Raw genomic sequence first — 23,156 nt, 5'->3', positions numbered from 1 at the left:
GTACCTCATCCAGTGCACTAAATGCCCCAATAACAACTATGTGGATGAAAACTATGCTCTCAGAAGAACTCACATAGAAAAATGGTAAAGACAAAAACACCACATTATCAGGTTTCAGAGTAACAGCCGTGTTAGTCTGTATTCGCAAAAAGAAAAGGAGTACTTGTGGCACCTTAGAGACTAACCAATTTATTTGAGCATAAGCTTTCGTGAGCTACAGCTCACTTCATTGGATGTATCCGATGCATCTTATGCACTGATGAGCTGCCAGAAGCTGAAAAACCGGTTCCTTCAGTTGCTCCAGGTCTTCGGTGGCACTGAAGGACCTGCTGTGAAGTGCCGCCGAAGGCCCAGAGTGAGTGAAAGACCTGCCGCCAAAGTGCCGCAAAAGGCCCGGAGTGTGTGAAGGACCAGCCACCGAAGTGCTGATGAAGGCCCGGAGTGCCGCTGGGTGAGTAAAAATTCTCAGGGGAGCTTCCCCAGCCGAGAGCTCAGGTGGGACGGAAAGTATGGTCCCGTGGGCCACAGTTTGCCCACCCCTTTAACAACCAGTTCTAAACTGGCTTCAAAATTTAACAACCCGTTTGCATGAACCAGTGCGAACTGGCTCCAGCTCACCACTGTCCTTATGCTAAACAATCTGTTCCACTTTGTATTTAGCTGTGCACTCTGAGAGCTTGTCTTCATGCACAGCACTACAGTGGTGCAACTGTGCCGCTGTAGTGCTTTAATGAGGACGCTCCTATCATTGCGCTATCTACATGGGGAGTTAGGTTGGTATTTTTCATAGAACTGAGTAACAGTTATATGAATATAGTTCTGTTCTGTAGACCTGGCCTGAATACCTTTCCCAGACTGAAGAAGAGCTCAAAAGCTTGTCTCTTTCACCAACAGAAGTTGGTCCAGTAAAGGATGTTACCTCACCTTGTTTCTCTAATATCCTGGGATCAACATGGCTACAAGGACACTGCAAATGATTTATGAAAGTGTTAGTTTCAAATAATTTTTGCAAATGGGTTGGGGGGTGAGCTTGGAATTCCAAATCCCTACTTAATTGGTAGAGCTAAATCAAATATGTGTGTTTCTAATGCCATAACATTAAGGCCCTGATCTTGCAAACATAGTAATTATTCAATCAATGTTAATCGGTCTACTCCTCAGTGTAAAGTTAAACACAGGCCTGAATTAGCCTGTTAATCCCATCAATATTCTCATGTCTCAATTTCTTTCTTCATACAGTACTAAAAACATGAACATTTTTTCCGTGTAACCTTATGTCTCAATATTCCAGCCTGTAGGTTGGCAGCTTCACCACCTCAAGCGCTCAAATATCACGAGGCAGGTCACCCAAAACCAGGAGATTTTAAAAAAACAATAAGTGTTGGGGTCTTTTTATTGGCTTTCTGCTTTTTGAGCATTTGGGGGTTATGTTTTCCAGCTTTTCTCTGCAGCCTAATGGGCTAGAAACTTATGCTTGTTTTTAAATAAAAGCAGAGATTCTCACAAGACTCCTGGAGCAGAGGCTTAAAGAATACCAACTATTGCATGAGTTGCAACATTGGTTTAGAAAATGTTTTTCCTTCTGCAAAGTGACACTATCAACTTACATATCACATTGATGCTTTGTTGCTGTTGTTACAAGCAACAGCTAAGTTTGGAAGGGGAAAATTTGTCCATTGAAAAATATGTTTGCTTTGTATATTTGATTATTATTATTTATTTTGTATTATTGTAGCAACTAGGAGCTGCAATCATGAACCAGGACCTCATTGTGATAGGTGCTATACAAACACAGAATAAGTATCTAAGTATAAAGCAAGAGACAAGAATTGGATACAGACAGATGAAGGAACATGAGGAAACAATGAGACAATACTGGTAGGCTGTGGCGTCAGCACACCAGCTGCCTAGCATTTGTTTCATATGTGATCTCTTTCCCTATAAACAGTTTTCAGGTTTGTTTGTATTTCATAAAACAATGAAGAGAGATGAAATATTGGGAGCTGGCAAAAAAGGTAAATGTGTGATGCAGTATATTGAAAACTGTATTGAAATACCTTGAAATGTTTATGGGGTTTTCCTGGTGCTGCACACAGGCTAGGAGGCTCTGCTAGGGAAGTGATCTGGGCCTAGCAGCAGCAAGTTTGTCAACAGACAGCCTAGAGTAAGGTGGGGTGAGTTTTGCCTTTCTGTTTTAGGGAGCAGCCTGCTTTGTCTCCTGCTGTGTTATCATTCTGAATTCTAAGAAATAATGTAGTGTGACATTGCAACCTTCCAGAAAGAGGATTTATGTTTTTATCTAACTTCTCTGTATGACATAAACATAACAAAATGTGGTTGTGAAACCACACAAATTGGCAGGGGGACACTTAGGTAGATAGAGCACCTAAAACTCTTGTAATTACTTGTCTGAAACTGAGTAGATTTTAAAAGACCAGTATCTTTTAAAGTCTCTCTTGTCTATCCACAATAGGGACCAGTGCAAAATTATTCCCTTCACTATATTCATGAATGCTAAGATCAGATCACAGGAATAGGGCTCCCATTCTTGTCTTGAAAGACCAGGCCTGAGACTCAGTCTTCTCACTATCTCTAAATTTGTCCTGTTATTCAGCTTATTTTATTGTGCTCCATCCCATCCTGTTACTTCTTGTTATGCCCCTTTTACCCAGAACTATCTCCGTCTTCTGCATTTATGACCTTCAAATGCAAATGTAGGGTTTCCAGTGTGGCCAATCCCCAGGGTTTATAAATAATGATTCAGCCCTTGAAAAACTCATTAAATTGTCTTAAAATAATGAGATTGATACTGGAAAACTGCATCCAGTACCTTGTTATTTTTAAAACAATTTAATGTTTTTTGAGGGCTGAATCATTATTTTTAAACCCTGGGGTTGGAAACCCTACATTTGTGTATTTGAAGGTAATAAATGCTGAGAGTGGAGATAGTTCATGGGTTAAAAGGGCATAATATAAAAGGGTCCATGATGTAAAAAGGTTGTTGGAAAATTGGAGAGGATGAAGAGCCACAAAAAGTATGCAAGGACCAGAGAATATGCCTTACAGTGAGAGATTTAAAGAGTTCAATCTGTTTAGCTTCTCAAAAAGAAGGTTGAGAGGTGAGTTGATTACAGTGTATAAATACCTTCATGGTGAGAAAATACTAGAGGGCTCTTTAATCTAGTGGAGAAAGGCAGAACAAGAATCAATGGGTGGAAGTTAAAGCCAGACAAACTCAAATTAGAAACAAGGCAACCGTTTTCCCCAGGAAGGTGATTAACCCCTGGAATAAACTCCCAAGGTAGGGGGTTGATTTCTCAACTCATGATGGCTTCCAGTCCAGGCTGTCTGCCTTTCAGGAAGATGGTAAGCAAACACAAATTATTGGGCTCAATGCAGAGGTAAGTGTATGAAATATTCTGGTTTGTGCTATACAAGAGGGCAGACCAGGAGATCTAATGTTCCCTTCTGGGGTTGAAAATCTATGAGTTTTTTAAATTTTATATTAAAGAATACTTTTTTTCCCTTTCATGTTCTGGTTTTCAAGCATTTTGGGTATCTGGGACACATTTTTCAAGCTTTTGTCACTCATTGGTTCCTGAATCCAGCCCATATTTTATGGTTAAGCTAAAGTGTATCTTTTAGAAAGAGACTTTAAAGACTCCACTACATCCCGAGTGAAATTTCATTCCCCTCCCTGTTAACACTGTGCACAGTATTTCTAATCCGAATTTGTCCAGCTTCAGCAACACAGCCACTGGATCTCGTTCTGCCTTTGTCCATGAGATTAAAGAGCCATCAAATATCTCTTCCTCATCTTTTCTCTAAAACATATGCTCTTGTTTAAACAGCAATGAATTCAGGGAAGTTCTCTGGCCTGTTATGAAGGAGGTCAGACTATATCGTCCTGCCTGGCTATGAATCTATGTTGGTACTTACAGGCACCAGTTAATGCACATGGCTTTGCCTACATGGGAAAGTTGCTCTGGGTTAAATTGTTTTTTAAACCGTTTGAGTTCACTAGGTGCAAAGTCCTGTGTTCATGCTCTTAGTTGGGATTAAGGCCAGTTGATTTGAAACCTCTTCCTAACTAGTTTACCAACCCCCTAAAAGCAACTCCCAAAGCCCCAGGGTTTGGATTTTTCACACACCCCATCTCAGTTAAACCACAGAGCAGGTACCTGGGGTTCTAGTCTGCTCATGTATGGGGGAGAGCAGATACGCTGGTGGGGAAGGGCACTGCCCCCCATCTTTGGAGGCAGTTACCCTGGGGTGGGGGTAATTGCTCCTGTTATTTGGGGGGCAGATATCCTGGGGAGAGTGATTGCCTATATATATATAGGACAGGTACACTAGAGTGGGGTAATTACCCCCTTATACCTTGAGAGACAGGTCACGAGGGTGAGGTACGCTGGGGTCGGGACGCGTTACTATCCTAGGGGGAGGCGGGATAATTTCTCCCAGCTCTTTCCTCTCTCAGACTCAGGTACTAAGGCACAAAATGGCGACTGTATCGGCTGAAGCAGGGTGCGGGGGATTTGAGAGCTCATCGGCCTCCACCCAATCAAAAACAAGTCTTACAGTTGCTAGGCAGCTTAGAGACCGCGGCCCTTGGGGATTGGAGAGAACCAGCCAAACACAAAATTCAGCAGCCTCCGGTACGGCTGGGCCGCAGAGGCCTCAAACACCCGCCTAAACCGATCGCTATGTACGTAGGCAGCGCGAGGGCGGCAAGGACTCAGTAGAAGGCTGCGCGTGCGCAGCTAGGTGGTCAAATCGAAGATACTGCATGAGGTTTTTACGGTGGCTGAGGGAAAACAATTGGAGTCTGCGCCCAGCGTCAACGAGTGGGAGGGGGGCGCGTGCGCATATGCAGTTGCGTGGGTTGTGGGGAGAACGCGCGTGCGCTATGTCGGATTTCGGCGGCCGTTGGGGAGCCCCGCCTGCATATTGGTGAGCCAAGGGGCCCGTTGGAATCTGCGCCTGCGCGCTGGCGTGGGCGGCCTCGAGCCCGCGCTTGCGCAGTGAGCAGCCGAAGCGACTCCTGGAGACTGCGCGTGCGCCTTGATGGGACTGGCCTCCCGCGCTTGCGCGGTGGTCCGTCCGTGCGGTGGGCGCGCTTGCGCTGTAGTGTTGCGAGGCGGCGGTAGGGTTCGGCGCAGGCGCAGTAACGGCGCGGGCGGCCGAGGCGCTGGGTCGGTCGGAGTCTTTCGCTCGCTGCCTTGTCCCCCCCTTGCCATGGACGTGAAGCGTCTGAAGGTGACTGAGCTGCGGGCTGAGCTGGGTCGCCGTGGTCTCGACTCCCGTGGGCTGAAGGTGGAGCTTGCCCAGCGGCTACAGGAGGCCCTGGACGCCGAGATGCTGGCGGCCGGGCCCGACGAGGGCGGCGCTGCTGGGGCCTGCTCTGGGGTGGAGCCGGGGCCTGCGGGGGGCCCCGTCGGAGCCCATCCGCGTGGGGAGGGCGACGACGAGGAGGACGAGGACGAGGAGGAGGAAGAAGAGGAGGAGGAGGAGGACGAAGAGGCGCTGTTGGCTGACGAGGAGCCTACCCCGGCCTTGGGCGGGGAGGCCCAGCCTCAGCACGGGCCGCAGGAAGAAGCGGCCCAGGCCCAGGCGCAGTCCCAGCCCGAGGGGAGCGACGCGGGCGGCGTGAATGGAGCTGAGCGGCCGCAGGAGGAGGGGCCCAGCGGGGACGAGGCGGCTGCGGCCGAGGCTGAGACCAAAGAGGGGGGCGAGGAGCCCGGTGAGGCCCCAGGCGGGGTGGGGGGAACATCCACCGTAGGTGACTCCCGCTGATTTCTCCTCCCCACCACGGGGACCCCCTTAGGTCATGCGCACATCCGGTTACTCTCTACAACCCACCCGCGGGGAACCCCAAAGGTCCCTGCATCCCCCTTTCCCGACACATCCGGGTCCTGTCCTATATCTTTCATGGAATTACCTTATCCCACACATCCGTTCCCTTTATCCTACACATCCAGGCCCCTTTCAACATCTCTCATGCAGATCTCTTACCCCCACTGCTTTCTCTTTATTCTGCGTATCTGGGACCATTCCCTTACCTCACTTATCCAGATACCCTACAGGTTACCCCACACATTCTGGTCCACTTCCCCCCAGCTATTTACTCCTATTTCCCAATTCTTTTCCTCCAGTATCACTGTAGCAGGTATTTGGAGGCGCAGACCAGAGGATTGGGAGCTTCTAGTTTCTGACATGTTAGATAAATGGGTGTCTGTAAACCTGTGACATAATATTTTAAATATCCCAAGTTCGTTTACAATTCCTGGTATATATGCAGAATCACAGGAAATCCATGGAACTTTACAATTTGGAAGGCACAAATTGCCCTGCCTCCTGAAAGGCAATTTCCAGGCTCAGTGATAACATCCCTGTATATAATTCACTATTGCACTTGTTCTGAACATCTCTTTACATTGCCTTTTGGTTCAGCAATCCTATGGCTTGTGCATGGGCTATAAAGCCCAGAAGGTGGTTACAGGGTGTAAAGGTAAAGCCCTATCGGCACCAATGTAATGGCTTGACAGTTCTCTTTATTGGTGTCCTTTTGGGATAAAGTCTAAATCTGTTCTAATTTGAAAGTAGTTCCAGGTACCAGCACTTGTCACTGACTGTTGCCAATTTTAGTGACGAGTGTTGGTACCTAAACACATTGTACCGTTTTTTTCTATCTCCCCATGACATCTAAAGAAAAAAGTAGAGAAAGAGGGAGGGAAACTGACTATAAACAAACCATTGTCAAAGGTCTATAGCAAACCACAATTTTGCTAAACCTTCCATTGTTGTTTGCAGGATAGTTGTAGGGGTGTTGGTCCCAGGATATTAGAGACACAAGGTGCAAGGTAATATCTTATATTAGAGAGTTCTTCAGGTCTGTATAATCTCGAAAGCTTGTCTCACCAACAGAAGTCGATCTAATAAAAGATACGATCTTGCCCACCTTGTCTCGCTAATTTGTCTAAACTTAAGATATAGTCATCTTTATTATTTCCCACAATAAAAGATGGGGGGGTGTAGTTCAGTGCAAACTTTATATTTGAGAGGCTTGCCAGGTTAATTACTAGCAGTTTGTCATTAATTGGTATGAACTTGTAAAATAGCAAATGCAAACAATAAGTGATAGAAAGTATTGATTAACAAAAAGCTCAGCCTCACTTTGGCATCACCACCACTTTACTGTTCCCTTATTTTGGTTTCCAAGTTGTTTGGAGGAGGGGGAAGCCCATCTGACCATGACAACAACAAAAAATGAATTGGATTTTTTTTTCTGTGTTCTAGTTTGCTTAGATTTATATTACTATTAAAAGTACAGTTTCATTTTCTCTATAAAATATATACATGTGGCTACAAACAGAGACCTTGATCTTTCAAACACACGTTTAGCTTTACTACCAGACCATCCTGTCCCACCCTGTTTCTTCCCTGTCCCCTCTTGAATTAGGGGGACTCAAAGATAAGCATGTGCATAAATATTTTCAGGATCCAACCCCGGGGGGGGGGGGCAGGCAGGCAGACAGGCAATCTTAAAGCCCCAAAGTAGGAAAATATAAAAATGCAAAATTAAAAAATTAGAATACAGTTTAAAAACAACTCTTCTCATGGATTCTCCTGGCAAGACCAGACTGAAGAGGGTTGTTTCTCTGGTGGGAGCTTTACCTGCACTCTTTAGGGCATATCCATGTTCTCAGTTATTTGTAGGTGAAACATGGGATATTGATACTGATACTTACTGCTTATATGGCTCTCTTCATCCTCATACAATTACAGATGTTATTAATTAACTAATGAACGTTGAACCCAGGTTTTGGCATGTAAGTTAGGGAGAAACTGAATTCAGAATGTTTTGCTTATAAGAACACTAGTTTTTCAATGCACATCTGTGTTACTGATTCAACTTCAAGTCTAGTCAGTTTTAAAACGTTAACAATAGTTTCTGGTACTAATCACACCCCTGAGTACATCTGTCAATTTTTATGTTTTTATAAAATCCTATTTTGTTTCTGAAATGTAGCAGTCTCCCAAGCTGCTGTGTGAAAGATGCACATGAGCAAAATGGGAAATAGCAAAACTGGCTCCAAACAAATTACTGGAAAATGCACAAATTAAACAAACTGAAATGCAGAATCTTCTGATTTTAGTGATATTGGTTATCACTTTACAATAGGTGAAAGTCAGTCAGAAGTGTAATTGTTAAGCTGATGGTGTCCCATTAACAGGTTTTGGGTTTGTTAAGTTAAATGAAATGACCAGATTTTTTTAATAGAATGGTCCATGAGACAGAAGCACTTTATAGGTGTCATCTTATTGCCAGGAGAACATGTCAGGCAGGTGGGACCCACAAGGCTTTGGTGTTGCATTCTTTAGGTTTTGTGTCACTTTCAGTAAGACTTGCTGACTTTTTCTTCTGCCCCTTACAGCGGACGAAGAGGATGAAGATAAATCAAAGCCAACAGGCTCAGATGGAGAGCGGCGAGGGGTTAAGAGACAACGTGAAGAAAAAGAAGAACATGGCCGTGCTTATTATGAATTCCGAGAGGAGGCTTACAATAGCCGGTGAGGAGAAGAGACTCTTTGGTTGTGTTTTTACTGGCAATCCAAGTCACTTCCCAGACAATGAATGAAACTAGATTTGATCAGCTAACTCGGAGGTTAGACAGACATTGCATGTGGATGAGGGGAAAAGGATAGAATTTGGTTTGGGACTGTAAGGCAGAATGTGTGTGCTTGTTTTATATTCTGCTGTTTTCCCTATTCTAAATTGTTCTTATTTCTGGATGTTTTGTGATATCTGATTGCTTGTTTGTTCTCTCACTCCTGCCTAGGTCTAAGTCTCCACCACCACCAGAAGAGGAACCACGAGAGGAAGATGATGAAACTGTTGTGATCCTGGACACATGTATGTATGGGCCATGTGGCAGTTATTTGATGTATGGTAAATTTAAAGTTCAGAGATTTAATTATTGGGTATATAATTTGAGAAACCAAGCATCATAGCTAATGGGCTGTGTGTCAGTGTAACAGAGGCCACTCTACTCCTTCCGCCACCATAGGGTTTACAGGAGATTCTGTAAGTGGAACCCTGAGCAGCTGGAACACTTCTAATTCTTTCTGATCTTTTGGGCAATATATGGGGGTACTTGGGTAAGTGCAGCATTAATGCAGTAGCACTAGAGCAGTGGTTTTCCACCTGTGGTCTGCAGACTCTTTGGGGGTCTAAAGCCTATGTCTAAGATTTCCAAAGGTTTCCGCACCACCATTCAGCATTTTTTAGGAGTCCGCAAATGAAAAAAGGTTGAAAACCACTACACTAGAGCAACCTTTGGGCCTGCCAGTAACGTTGGAACAGTGGAAAGGTAGAAAACTGCCTTCTAGCATGTCGGTTTCTCTCTGGATATGAGCCACGCTATTACTGATGCTTGTGGGGTCTAATGCTTTTTGAGTAAATCTGAAAAAGGAACTTAGAGTAAATTAATTTCTTCTTTCTGACAGATACATCTGATCTCCACTTCAAAGCAAGCAAGGACCGCTATGGAGGACAACCTCTTTTCTCAGAGAAGTTCCCCTCCCTTTGGTCTGGGGCAAGGAGCACCCATGGAGTGACAAAGGGGAAAGTCTGTTTTGAGGCAAAGGTAGGGCACTTGCTAGATGGATGTGCTGAGTCTGTATGTTGGGAAGTGGCGTGTGTGTTCTGTTGGGTAACTGGCACTTTCAGCACTGAACGAGATGTTGGGTCTGAGCTAGTCTAATTTAATCAGGAATGTAGTGTATTTAATTTAATGGATTGAAATTTAGAGCAGTGCATGAAAGACTCACTCCTGGCTTATTTTGTGTGTGTGTGTGTGAGAAAGAGAGAGAAAGAAAGAAACAAGGTCTGGATAAGGAGCTGTGGTGATGAGAAGATCTTGCAGAGAGTGTTGAGAGACGCAATCTGTCGGAATTCACTCTTTGGCCTCTATGCAAACATAGACCTACTTTTTGTGGCAGTTAGAGCCAAAATTCTGATTAAAATTATGTTATTGTACCCTTTTGCTGCTTTGAATATAGAGAAGGCATGCAAATGCTTAGGGGGGTTTTCCTGCTTGTGTTTTACCTTTGAAATATCAGGATTATCAAGTCTGGGCTCCCCTAGTTTGCTGGAGGGCATCCAGAGGGGAGAGGGTAATGGGACGGGGAGGGGTTTGGTTGTTTCTGTGAACCTTCTGTCCTTAACTGAAGGTTTATGGAGGGTTTAATCTTTAGCAAAGATTTCCTTTCTTCCAAGTGTTAATTATACATCCCAATCATACAGGTGTTCTCAAAGCAGAATTGTAATCCGTCTAGCTAAAACTCCCTTTACCTCTTTATTGCTCAGCTGTCAGTCTTTTATGATACTAACTCCACTATCTCTTCATTCACAGCACCCTTTGTCTAACCTTGTCTTAGATATCTAATGTATAAAAGCTTTTCTTAAACACCTTTCAGGCTGCTTTCATCCTGCCTGGGGAAAATGAAAAAAGCACAAAGCTGTTCTTATTTCTGTGCAAGTTATATTAAATGCTGAGTTTTTGTGGGTGTATGTCACAACATACCTCTTTTTGTGATGGGATTTCCCATATAAAGTAACTGTATTTTATTTTGGGGGAAAAAATTCCCCACTGTTTCACCAATAGCTACTCTGTCCTGGGTATTGGTGTGCCCATACACTGACAGGAATCCGTTTTGCATAGAATAGGTTCTTCCTTACTCCTGTTCTTTTTGTGGATACAGACTAACACGGCTGCTACTCTGAAACCTGTCATTCTTCCTTAGGTTTACCCGTATCACTTCAGTCTCCCATTTGAGAGAATTTCTAGTTGGTGGATCTCCTCTCTGATGGGAGTAATCATGAGGATGCTGGCTGAGGCTCAGAATTTGGCAGTCTTGTTAAATGGATTTCAGAACAGAAATCTATCCATCCCAATTCTGAGACAGGCTGGCAAAATCTCTCACTCAAAATTGCAACACAAGTTTCTATGTGGCGCAGGTTCCCAGTGCTGTCTTCCACTCCTGCTACTGTCTCTGATCTTGTGAGATAATGGGTGGATGGAGACTGTAGAGCCTTGTAAAGGGAAGCAAGTGAGTATAGTCCTACCAGTGCAGTCTCTCGTCCAAGCAATAGCCAAGGATTGGCTGGGGGAGCATACCTTGGTCAGGTCTCTCACTAGGCTCTGCACCAAAGGAATAGACTGTAGAAATATTGTCTGTTCTAAGCCTTGGGGGATCAACTTCTAAATGGCTGAGATGGTTTGGTGCTGCTGCTGTGTTGTGCCTGTTAGGGTATCTGACAAGAATGGCTGTCTGCTGGAAGCAGATGAGATCTGTATTTGAATAGGCTACAGGGGAAGTTGGGGAAATACCCCATTAAACTGTGGCTTTGGTACAGAGACCTGTGACCTGCGCATGCCTCCAGCTTGTGTAACTCCAGGTGTGACTAGCACCTGGAGGAGGATTATAGTCTCGCAGAGGCCTGACTCTAGCTTTGCACACAATATGCTAAATGACTCCTTCTCTTTTAATTTCTCCAGGTGACACAGAATCTCCCAGTGAAGGAAGGCAGTACTGAGGTCCCGCTACTTCGGGTTGGCTGGTCTGTGGATTTCTCTCGTTCCCAGCTAGGTAACTGAGCTCATTTTTCTGTTAGCTATGAGCTGGGGCAGGCTACAGAGCTGTTGAGCTGCTGCTGCAGCCCAGGCTGGGATTTTCTAAGAGCTGCAGTGGGCAGTTTGGCTCAATAATGACACAGTTTGGGAAAACACACGTGTAATAGCTGCTGTTCTTTTCCAGGTGAGGATGAGTTTTCTTATGGCTATGATGGACGAGGGTTGAAGGCTGAAAATGGGCAGTTTGAAGAGTTTGGTCAGCCCTTTGGGGAGAATGATGTGATTAGTTGCTTTGCGGTAAGTGCTGTTGATAAGTGGTTCTCAACCAGGGGTCTGGGACCCACTGGGGCGGGCCCTGAGCAGGTTTCGGTGTGGGGGCGGCGCCAAGCAAGGCCAGCATTAGACTTGCTGGGACCCACGGCAGAAAGCTGACATCCCAGCACATGGGGCTGAAGTCCAAGCCCTGAGCCCTGCCACCCAGGGCTGAATCCAAAGCCTAAGCAATATAGCTTTGTGGGGGCCCCTGTGGCATGGGGCCTCAGGCAGTGGCCCTGCTTGTTACTCCCTAACACTAGCCCTGGCTTTTATATGCAGAAAATCAGTTGTTTTGGCACAGGTGGGCTGTGGAGATTTTATAGCATGTTTGGGGTGGGGTGGGGGGCTCCAAAAGAAAAAGGTTGAGAATCCCTGCTGTAGATAAGGCCTGTGGCTGCCATCTCAGAGGGGCAGGAGGGGGGAAGACTTCTATCCTTGCATCCAAAATATGTGTGAAGTGGCTTTCCTCCTGTTCATGCAGGAGCCTGCTAGGAGATGGATTTGGAGGAAAGACAATGGAGGGAGAAATAGTGGCCATCCCTGAAAACTTGCTGGTCACAGGATTCTTGTGTTCTTTGTTGTCACAGAACTTTGAGAGTGAAGAAGTGGAGTTGTCCTTCTCGAAGAATGGGGAGGATCTGGGAGTGGCCTTCCGGATCAGTAAAGAATCTCTCACTGACAGAGCCCTCCTGCCACATGTGCTATGCAAAAACTGTGTGGTTGAATTGAACTTCGGTCAGAAGGAGGAGCCTTTCTTCCCAATTCCTGAGGAATACGTGTTCATCCACGCCATCCCGGTTGAGGACCGAGTGCGCACACCTCTTCCACCCAAAACCACAGAGGAGTGTGAGGTAATGGGGTTTGTTCCAGACAGTCCTAGTTATTGCTTGTAAGGAGTCGGCATGGCTGTGAGTTAGTGGCTGTGTTGCATGGCATATTGGCCTGGTTTTAGAAAGGAAAACTTGATGTACCTATGGAAAGAGCCATTCCCTGCAAAGCATGGTGTTGACTGTTACTTTTTCTCCTCAGCTATTTAATCACTTCAGCTCTTCCTCCTATAACCTCTTTGTGGTGCTTCCTGCAGGTACTGCTGATGGTTGGACTGCCAGGGTCTGGGAAGACCCAGTGGGCACAGAAGTACACCCAGGAAAATCAAGAGAAACGATACATCATCTTGGGAACTGAGACTGTTCTCTACCAAATGAGGGTAAGCCCTTCCCTTGGGTAGAATGGTGTCACTTAGAGCCTTCGCTGGGCTGGCTGGACAATCCTAGAAAGTATAGTGGCTTTATATCCTATTGCCAATGTTCTGCTGTAGCATTGCAGAAAATTGCTTAGTGGAGTAGTAAGGGGAGGGGACTCCTCTGATAACAAAAAGGGGTGGGTTTTCCCCTCTTTTAAGGTCAATCTGTACATGACTCCAGGCTAAAGAAGGCTACAGCTCCAGAGGGCAGAACTAGTGACCGAGCTGTGGGAATTGTTTTCTGGGTTATCTCTGCATCAAGAGCATGTGTCTGACACGTTTATACTGGCACCTGTGCTAGAGATGGGTGACCACAGGGCTGGTAGAACACTGTGTGTATCTGAAGAATCTTTTATTGATATCCCTTTTTCTCTTGCCAGACAAAAGGCCTTGAGGATGAAGAGATGGATCCCAAGAGCCGAGACCTGTTAATCCAGCAAGCTGCCCAGTGCCTTAGCAAACTGGTCCAGATTGCTCCCAGGGCAAAGAGAAACTACATTCTTGATCAGGTATTGTTACTAAACCCCAGTGACTTCCTGACCTGAGCAACTTGACTTCGGGGCACACTGAGCGTACTCCTCAGCTCATGTCCCATTCTGATTTGAGGGGATTCAGACTGGGCTGAGTTAGTGGCAGATGAATTTCTGAAACCTGTTTCTTTTCCCCCCTCAGTGTAATGTGTATAACTCCGGCCAGCGACGGAAGCTGCTTGCCTTCAAGGGTTTCTCTCGCAAGGTGGTTGTGATTGTCCCCAATGAAGAAGACTGGAAGAAGAGGCTGGAGCTGAGGAAGGAGGTTGAGGGGGAGGATGTGCCTGAATCGGTGATGCTGGAAATGAAAGGTAGACAGGCTCAACCAAGCCTGTTGCATTGTGCTGCAGCATCTCTAACAATCTTTAAATAATTCAGAGAAACTAGCTAGTTCCAGACCGTCCTGGGCAGTGGCAAGAGCCCAGGTGCCCCTTTGGGGTGATGGGGTAGGAAGTCTATTAACCTCCTGAATCTCTTCTCTGCTGGGAAGTAGGGTCTTGAGCCACTGAAAGCTGCCTTGATCTTGTGAACTCTCTTGCTGTTTCCATTTTAACGCAGCTAACTTCTCACTTCCGGAAAAGAGTGATTACTTAGATGAGGTGATGTATGAAGAGCTGGTGAAGGAGGAGGCCCAGCCACTGGTCACCAAATACAAGGAGGAGGCCAGAAAACTGCTCCCTCCATCTGAGAAACGGGCAAACCGTCGCAATAATCGCAACAAGCGCAACCGTCAGAACCGCAACCGTGGCCAGGGATATGGTGAGGCTCTGTAGGGGCTGGGCAGCACTGCCTCTCTGGTCTCTTTTGTGTCTAAAGGCTCCTTTTGCCATATTCTCTTGATGTCAAGGCAAACTGTAAGGATTCTACTCCCTAGGTTTTGAAGAAGGGACTTGGGTCACTCAGTGCAGGCCTCAGCAAGAGAACGGAACTTTCTCTCCACTCCAGTTTCTAGTTCTTTTCTCAAGCACCTCCCTTGCCCATTGCCCTCATGGTTTAACTTCCACTTCCTTATTCAGAGCCTAAATTATTCTTGTGTTTTGTGCTAACTGATGACTATGAGGGCTGAGATTTTCAAAAGCATTTGCCTTTCAGTGAAACTTGGGCTCCCTCCAGGTCCTTAATTCTTACCATCATGGCAGAAGTAACCATCTTAAATCTGTATTATAGAGTGCTCTGTTCCCATAAGCTTTTGTTACCTTTACTGGTGACAAAAAAATTTCCTTAATTTGCATGTGTCCTTTCTACCCCAAGACTTTGTTTCGAGTCTTAAATGTGCATTATTCTGCTGCAGCATCACAATGATGTAAGCCCTTGCTTATCTCAACTCCTCAGTCTCCTGCTTGGAGACAGCTTCTCCCTGCTGCCTTATTTATCTGAATTGAGTTTCTTCCCATTGCCCCATCTCTCTCACCTTACCAGAACATCCAGCAGTTTCTCTCTCCCTCTGCCGACAATTCTAACTTGTTCAGTATCTCTGACAAACAACACTCAGTGTATGTTTTACTTCCTGTAGATTGTCAATACCTGTATGAATTAGTCCTAGTCATACTATAGACTGCAGCAGAGCATTACTGGACATCTCTCCCTAGTGAGATGTTGTTCCATTAATGTTTGTCCTCTGCTTATGGTGTGTTGACTGTCTCATGCTATGCTCTTCCTATCCAAACGCCATTCTTTCACTTGCTTGGGAGCTACTGAGATTGGGATAAGTGGGGCTGCTGATGGATTTTTTTCTGTCCTGTAACTTTACTGGAGGGTGTAAAATCTGGTATGGTCAGTTACACAGGAATCTCTGCTAGTTTCTCCTGACAGAATTTTCGTTTCTTCTTAATCTGTGGTTTCATTTCTTTCCTTCTGGCTCTAGCTGTTTTAACAGAAAAGTTAAACCTAGTCTAGCCTTCTCTCTATAGAGTCCTGGTTTCTTCTGTACTGAATGTTTTTGCTGCTCTCACTCCCCAAATGGGAAACATGCAACCTGTAGGAAGTTACTGTGCTGACCTGTGATTAGAAAGTCTCTGATACCTTGTTTGTTGGCTTCTGCCATCAGGGGATTGCAAGTCATGGGGCAACTCAGGAACAGCTTGACTCTTGCTGATGTTTACGAGGTACTGCACCTGTAGCTTTGTCTGAGACCTTGCTTGTTTTCTTTCTAGTTGGTGGACAGCGCCGAGGTTATGACAATCGATCTTATGGACAGCAGCAGTACTGGGGGCAGCCTGGAAACAGAGGAGTGAGTGCAATAGTTCTGACTACTTCATACCAAATACAGGCAGGGGGTATGGCGGCTGTTGTTGATTTTTCTCTACAGGAAAAGAAGGAGTTTTGGGGGTGATTCTTGCTCCATTTTCTTCTTCTGAGGAGGAGGAGATGATAATACCTAGTTCTAGTGTGGTGATTCTTATCCATAGACCTCAGAGTACTTTACAAAGGAGGCCAGAAACACAGAGGGGAAAGTGACTTGCCCAAGGACTCCCAGCAGGCCAGTTGTAGAGCCAGGAATGGAACCCAGATGTCCTGAGTCTCAGTCCAGTGTTTTAACCTCTAGCCCACACTTTCTCCCATGAGAAGGAGACTTGATCAGTACAGAAGTTACATTTTTTTAAAGAGTCCTTCCTGGTAGCCTTTGGGATCCTTTGCATCATGCCTTACCCTATGTATAAGATGTGGCTTAAAGGTATTGGCAGCCGTCATGTGCTGCATCATGGTGGCTGCCTGAACCTAGGTGTTCTCGTCCTGGCTGCTACTGATTTGCTGTTTCCCCATCTCGGTAATGGGGATATGCACCTACCTCTGTATAAAATGCTTTGAGAGGTTTGGATAGAAGAGACAATAGAACTCAAAGAATTACTGGAGGCTATGCGGTGCTGCCATGAGATGGGGTTCTGCTTCCCAGAGGGACATATCTTCCTACAGGGCACATTGTTTGGTGTACTTAGGTAACCACCTCTGTTTTCATAGGGTTACCGTAACTTCTATGACCGGTACAGAGGGGACTATGATCGATTCTACGGACGCGAGTATGACTACAACAGATACCGAGATTACTATAGGCAGTACAACCGGGAGGTGAGTGGCCACACACCACGAGGCAGTAATAACTATAGGAGGGGCTTCTCAGCCTTTAGAGTAGATGTCTTGTGGACACCTCACTCCCACTTGCTGCTGCCATGGTCCACCTGTAGAAGTAGCATCCCTGTAGCAACTATAGCAACTTTCCATGTGGAAGAGTGGTATTAAGAAAGTGTTTGGTTGTTTTTACCTGTTCTGTTGAACACAGTTCCTGTTATTGCTTCTCTTATGTATTGGCAACAAGGACAGCTCCTTCTTGTTCCAATCACTTTCAGAAGTCTCTGAGTTCTTGTTGCAATGAAGAGCCTGGTCACCTGTAGGAGCAGTGTGGAAGCAAGCAGGTTAAACCAGAGTAGCATGCTCACAGTTGAGAGCTGCTGTCTTAGGATATCTATGGAGGAGGACAGGGGGCTGGGTAGAAGCTATAGATGTATGGTTATAGGGGGAACATGGCCTTTCCAGCACAGTGCCCCTGGATACAAACTGCTTCTGTTTTCCTTCCAGTGGCAGAACTACTACCAAGACAGAGACCGATACTACAGGAACTACTACGGATACCAAGGATATCGGTGAAATCCTAGCCGTCTTCACCCTTCAGCCAAGAAGCTGAATCTGCGGAGGTGTCTGCCACTTCCCAAAACACAACCAATGGAAACAGGGCTGTTGGGGGGAGAGCAGCGGCGGGGGGAGGGGTGGGAAGAGGAAAAAAACTGTAAATTTTTTTTTTAAAAAGTTTGTTGAAAAGAATATTGTCTTATTCTATAAAACATTTCAAACCTAGTTAGATATTTGTAATCAAAATGTTTGCGCAGAGAGTGCAGCACTTAGCGCTGCCTGGCCTGTACCCTGTGATTGGGCAGGAAAACCACGTACCCTTTAACAACTTTCTAGAGCAGCTGGACTGGCAGCCGGGCAGGGAGGTGCAGAGGTTTGCAAGATGCGCTCAGTGATGGGAACTGAACATGTAAGAACCTGGAGGTACAGATGAGTGAGAATAGAGGGGCCAGCATCCCCTGGGGGGAGAGGGAGGGTTGGGAGTGCAGGCAATATTAATTGACTGATCATTCACTTGCAAAACTAATTTCCTTCCAGATTATCATTTGCTGATCTAGCTTTGGGGTGATATGTGGGGCTCTGCCCACAGTGATTCTGGAGTCTAGTGCTCTTCAGTGACTGGTGGAGAAGGGACCGTTTCCACCTTGGAAAATCTGGCAGATTTCCACGTTCCTGCTGTTGTCTCGTCTGGCAGTGCTGTGCTGGCTGGATGTAACGTATCCCTGGCCAAAGGCTGTGCTTTTTAGCCAAGCAGTTTGCTTTACCTCCCTGGCTATTAAATTTCCCTGAAAGCTTGTAAATGGAATCATGAGCTGTTTTTTGGCAGAAGGAAGCACAGGAATTTGGTATGCCAGTCCCTAAATTCTCGTTCTTCCCTGGCCAAAGCAGACAGTCTCGGTGAGACTCTGTTCTCTTCCCCTCTTCCTCCTGCCCTCCCCTCCCCCCCAGGCTAGCAGGCTTGGCCAGGTGCTGAATCATCATCTCTGTATAGTGTCTGTCCTCTTTAGTGGAAGAGAAGGAACATTTCTCAGGGTTTCTGCTGGATCTTTTCTTCATTAGAGCGTAACGTGTGTGTGTGTATATAGGCAACCCATGCAGTGTGTAACCTTCACCTGTGAGGAGATAGTGCTGAGAATAGCAACAATTTTATACCGTAAGAAGAGGGCACAGTTGGTAAAGTGCTCCTGTGGTTTTGATAAACTGGTAGAGCGTGTATATAGGAAACTAGGGAAGGCGATTGAGTGCAGTAGTGAACCAGCCTGAAGTGGGTAAGTGGGGGTGTGTGTGTGTGTGTGTGTGTGTCCTGCCCTCCCCATGGCTTGAAAACAAAAGGGTTTTGACTTTGACACACTCTTTAGCTGTGAAGTCTAGTCCCACAAGAGGGGAGGTGGGTTCCTGAGGACACTGTGTGAAGGAGGATCCCTTCAGTGCTTACGGCGTGCTCCAGTATAAAATTTGGGTTGTCCTCAGTCTTCAGAATTTCTGTAAGATTGGGCGGGAGGAGGGGGCATAATTTCAGAAATTACTCCTTTCCCAGGCAAATAGTTATATGTGTTGGGGGGAGGAAGAGGGGCAGCTACTTCTGTGGGGTGTAGGGAGTGCATTCATGGCAGAAGTGGATGTGGTTGGCTTGTATCTTTTGTAAGGGGGTGGGGGGGAGGCTGATTTATTTTCCCATTATGAAACTTAGCATTGATCTTTAATTTTGTTTCATTCTCATCAGTTTGTCTCCTGCCCTGCAATTCTTCCCCCATCCTCCTTTCCCAGTGAGGACAGGATACCCTCTTAAGAAGTGAATTGTAAATATTCTTGGTTCTGGTCCTATAGCCTTGGATTTGGCTAGGGAGCTAATTATGTTCCTTTCCCTTCCCCAGCTTGAAGATTACCTTCTGCTCCCTGTGATTTGCTGTTTGAAATACAAACATTTTAGTTTGTTTTAAAAATTGAATTTTTTTATTCTCTGCCTACCATTGCAAGCTGCCCTGTCTCCAATGCCCATTGTCACATCCCAGCCCAGACTAACCCCTCCATCCAGACCAGGACAAGGTGAGATATGGCTCTGCCAGCACCAGAGAGCACAGGTAACAGGTCGCTGGGATCTCCCAGCCCTGTGCCACTTCCCAATGCAAGAACTAGTGAGAAGCAGAGTTCTACTGTCTCCAACTGCGGTGCCGCATGTGTGTATCTGAACGTGTGATTGTGTGACGACCGTTTTTATAACAAAGCAACTGGTATTTTAAATGATGCTTCGGGCCACTAGAAAATACTCTTGGGACAGGGGTAAAGGGGAGAAAGCAGGAGCCTGCAATATCTGTGTGCTGGCAAGGGTGTTTGATGCTTTGGTATTTTTAAAAAGTTCCTTCTTGGGGTGTGCTTTCCAATTGGTGGGGCACAGGCAGCCTCCAGTGTGCAGATCCTCCACAGCTTCATTGAGTTTGGGGGACATGGAGTAACTGGCACTGGAGCCAGGAAAGCTTAAATCACTTCAGGAGGCGCTGTCATCGTTAACAGAATAACTTTTGAAGCTATAGTCCTTTTTAAATAAAACCTGTTTTTCTGGGGATGACTAGAACTGCCACATCCTTGTCTGTAAGACCAAGAGATCTTAGCAACTTCAGTAGATGTCTTTTTCTGCACATTTTTGTTAAAAAAAAAGAAAAAAAAAAGAAAAATTAAATGGTAAACAAGGACATGCAGCCTGTTTTAGATCTGTTAGTGTTTCATGATTGTACGTCTTAGTTGCTGTAGATGGAAAGCTTGAGAGAACATGAAGGCTGTAAATGTTTTTACAAACTGTAAAACGTTTAGAAGTGGCCAGTAAAAGGGTTTTACCATTGAACATGTAACTGTGTGGTTGTTTACATCTGTAACTTTCCTTCAGATTCTGGCAAATGTAGGCAATAGCTTCCATTTTTAGAATAAATAACCATTGGCTTGACTTAACATCCTTATGTTGCTGCACTGACTTCGTAGGTGTCTCTATACTTTGGCTCTTCTTCCCCTCTCCAATAAAAAGAAAACTCAAAAGACCAGACTAATTTTGCTCTTTTCATAAGGCTCCTTTATTTGGATCCCCTGCACTCACCCTGCCTGCTCCATGCTGTACAAGGGAAGTCTTAGTGCCCATGCTGCACGCTGTGGGCCCTAGCATGGAGCAGCCTAGCACTTGGTGGTGAAGCCCAGTGTCAGCCACGCTGTTAATATGGACTCCAGTGCTTTCCCTCCATCTGTGCAAGGGAAATACCCCTTCTCCCCAAGGGCAGGCCCCATGAGAGCGGCTGCTGCGGTTTGGTCGCTTACTTTCAGGGAATAGGCCTGGGGGCCCTGTGCTGGGGAGGGGGTAATCTGAGCCTAACAGGGCGGGGGGCTTGTGCTTCAGGTGGGGAAGGGTCTCCTGGAACCTAAAAGCCCCTTTGCTCTTGTCTGATCAGCCCTATTTGGCGCCGTGCCTCCCTGCTTTGCTTCACTTTCCTCTACACCTGTCACCACTGCTACGTGTGCTCTGGGGGGGTCGGAATAGTGGCCCAGGCGGAGGCTGGGCCGGGGAATGGAGGCTCGGCACGTCCAAACCCGTCCCCCACCCCCAGCAGTTCTGGGAGCTGGCCTGGCCCTAGAGCCAGAGTGAGGACTAGGCTGCTCCCTGAAAGCCCACGTGGGCGTTTCCAGACACGTGAGGCGACGCTGCCCGCGCTCCCTGTCTGGATATGGAGGCAGCGGCTCCGCTCCCGGGTGGCGCTCGGCGCAGTAGGAGCTCTGGACTGCTGCTTCCCGGGCCGGGCCGGACGCGGAGTGATGCCCAGCTGCTAGAGGACGCGCTCGGCCGGCTGAGCGGGACCACTGCGGCCATCACGGCCAACGTGCGGCGGATCAATGTGGCGCTGGAGAGGTAATGAGCCGGGGAACGCCGCCTGGGACAGACCTCTCTTCCCCGGGGCGCTGGAGAGAGGACAACCCCTGCCCCGCCTGGGGTTCTCTGCGGGGCTGGAGATGGAGCAACCGGGATCTCCCACGGGTACCACTTCCCTTCTTAGAAGCCTTCCCGTGGGGACTGCTCCTAGAGTCGGAGCGGGGCCGCCTCTGAAGTGGGCAATACCCCTACCCCAAATTGCCCCAGCCTTAGCCCCGTTAATTCCCCCAGTCCCTGTATCTGGGGTAGCTTCCCCTGGGCTGGGTAGAGCTGATATTGTTGCTAATTCTTGGAAGGGGGAGGGGTGGCCATAGGGTTCTGAATATAGGGTAGTACAGGTGTGTGGGGGGGTGCTGGGGAGACGGTGTGGGCATGGACATGGAGAGATGATGGGTGCAGGGTTGGTGGGTGAGTGAGGGGCATGGAGATGCAGGGGTGGCAGATTTGGGGATGGGCCTGTGGGTTGAGGAAGGATACAAGACATGAGGAGCAAGGACAGTAGTTGGGGATGGCAGGGTCAGGTAGCGGCAGTGGGATGGGCACAGGCAGCATCTATCTTCCCCATCTCAGTATTGTTCCTTTGCCAGGTGCATTATCCATCTAGCCTTAGCGACCCCCTGTGCTGGGCAGGGAGGACTTCTGGGTGTGGGGATGTGGGGGTCAGGGGCCACATCAGTAATGGAAGCTTTTCTCCCCTTTGCCCAGGATTCTGGAGGATAAAGCGACTGTGGAGGAGCTGAACCAAATGCTGATGTGTCAGGGGAGGGGGCCTGGGCTAATAGTTTCTATGCAGCACCAAGTGAGTGCTAACACCCCAACTGCCTTGGGGAGCGGGTGAGAGCAGGAGTGGGTGCCCCGTGCTGGAGCTCCCCATCCCAGGGCACTCCCAGGTACCACAACACAATGAGATCCCAGGCTCTCTGTTGCATTGGCAGAGCCTCCATTCCCGGTGGCGTTGCAGTCTGGGTGGTGCATGGTTTCATGAGGGTGGGTCAGAGAGCCATGTCCCATCTGCTGCAGACACAGGCTGGTGGTAGGATGATGATGGGGTGGGTGGGGGGGGGGGGGGGGAAGAGACTTCTGGAAGGAGCCCCACCAGGTGCTTGGCTCTGTCCTTCACTTACCCTCAGCCCTCTCTTCCAGAAGACCTTTGAGTCAAAGTAGCTATGGGATCACCCCACAGAGAACCGCGACCACAGCCTTCTGCTTCCAAGAGACGTGTTGGGGCCCTGTATTAGAGAGTGGGACCCAAGCTGCTCAAGGACATCCTGGCTTGTTGCCAGCTAGAGACGCTGCCTTCTTGAGGACACTAGGAACACTTTTGGGTGCTGGGTGGCAGTTCTGCCCCATGATGCTTGGAGATTTTCCAGTCACTCTTTGTTCTCACAGATAATAAACATGAGACGTGATCCCTGACATCCAGCTTGTCTTTGAATGTGTGACTCCCACTCCACCATCTGCCTCCCTGGGGTTGCTGCCATGTTGGCTGTGGGATGGGCAAAACAGGTGCCATCACATTGGTTCCAGAGCAGGATGGGGGTCCTCATCTTGTTTCCTATTATGGTATTGGGAGCAAGGAAATACTGCCTCTCCCATCACTACTAACACCCCTTTCCCTTGGTGTGGAGGGGTCATCTTCCTGGTTACTGGAACCAAAGCCACTGGGGTATGCAATGGCCCTGCCATGAGCTCATGGCATCAGAGGGAGAATGGGGGCCTTCTTGGAGAGTGGATTCCAGAACTGGGAGAGGTGGTGGATGTTGTGGGTGGAGCTGAGGGTAGGCCTCATTTCTGGGTGCTGGAGTGACTGGTATTTTGTCTGTGTATTTTGACTGGTTGGTGTGTTACATGTCCCCAACCCCCACAGCCTGAGAGTCTGTTACAGGCCCAGCTAGGTC

General features: G+C 47.2%; 1 protein-coding gene and 1 long non-coding RNA gene across 3 annotated transcripts; both read left to right on the top strand.

Annotated features, from left to right (window-relative positions):
• The first annotated feature begins 5,149 nt into the window (after positions 1-5,149).
• HNRNPUL2 (heterogeneous nuclear ribonucleoprotein U like 2) lies at positions 5,150-20,294 on the top strand. Its single transcript, XM_084634752.1, has 14 exons — positions 5,150-5,743; positions 8,439-8,574; positions 8,844-8,917; positions 9,511-9,650; positions 11,565-11,655; positions 11,824-11,936; positions 12,542-12,805; positions 13,039-13,161; positions 13,578-13,706; positions 13,870-14,038; positions 14,286-14,486; positions 15,881-15,957; positions 16,686-16,793; positions 17,301-20,294. Exons 1-14 carry the CDS (start codon positions 5,239-5,241, stop codon positions 17,367-17,369), a joined length of 2,199 nt encoding a protein of 732 aa, XP_084490878.1. The 5' UTR covers positions 5,150-5,238; the 3' UTR covers positions 17,370-20,294.
• Positions 20,295-20,995: 701 nt separating this feature from the next.
• Positions 20,996-22,674, top strand: LOC311523915. 2 transcript variants are annotated; one of them, XR_014712449.1, is made up of 3 exons: positions 20,996-21,237; positions 21,964-22,057; positions 22,405-22,674. It is a non-coding gene; the product is annotated as an uncharacterized lncRNA (long non-coding RNA). The 2 variants fall into 2 exon arrangements; XR_014712450.1 differs by having other exon boundaries at positions 21,003-21,237; positions 22,402-22,674.
• Positions 22,675-23,156: the final 482 nt, after the last annotated feature.

Source organism: Lepidochelys olivacea, assembly GCF_965140295.1.
Source record: "Lepidochelys olivacea isolate rLepOli2 genome assembly, chromosome: 7".
Lineage (NCBI taxonomy): Eukaryota > Metazoa > Chordata > Testudines > Cheloniidae > Lepidochelys > Lepidochelys olivacea.
This window is presented reverse-complemented; position numbering and strand designations above follow the sequence as displayed.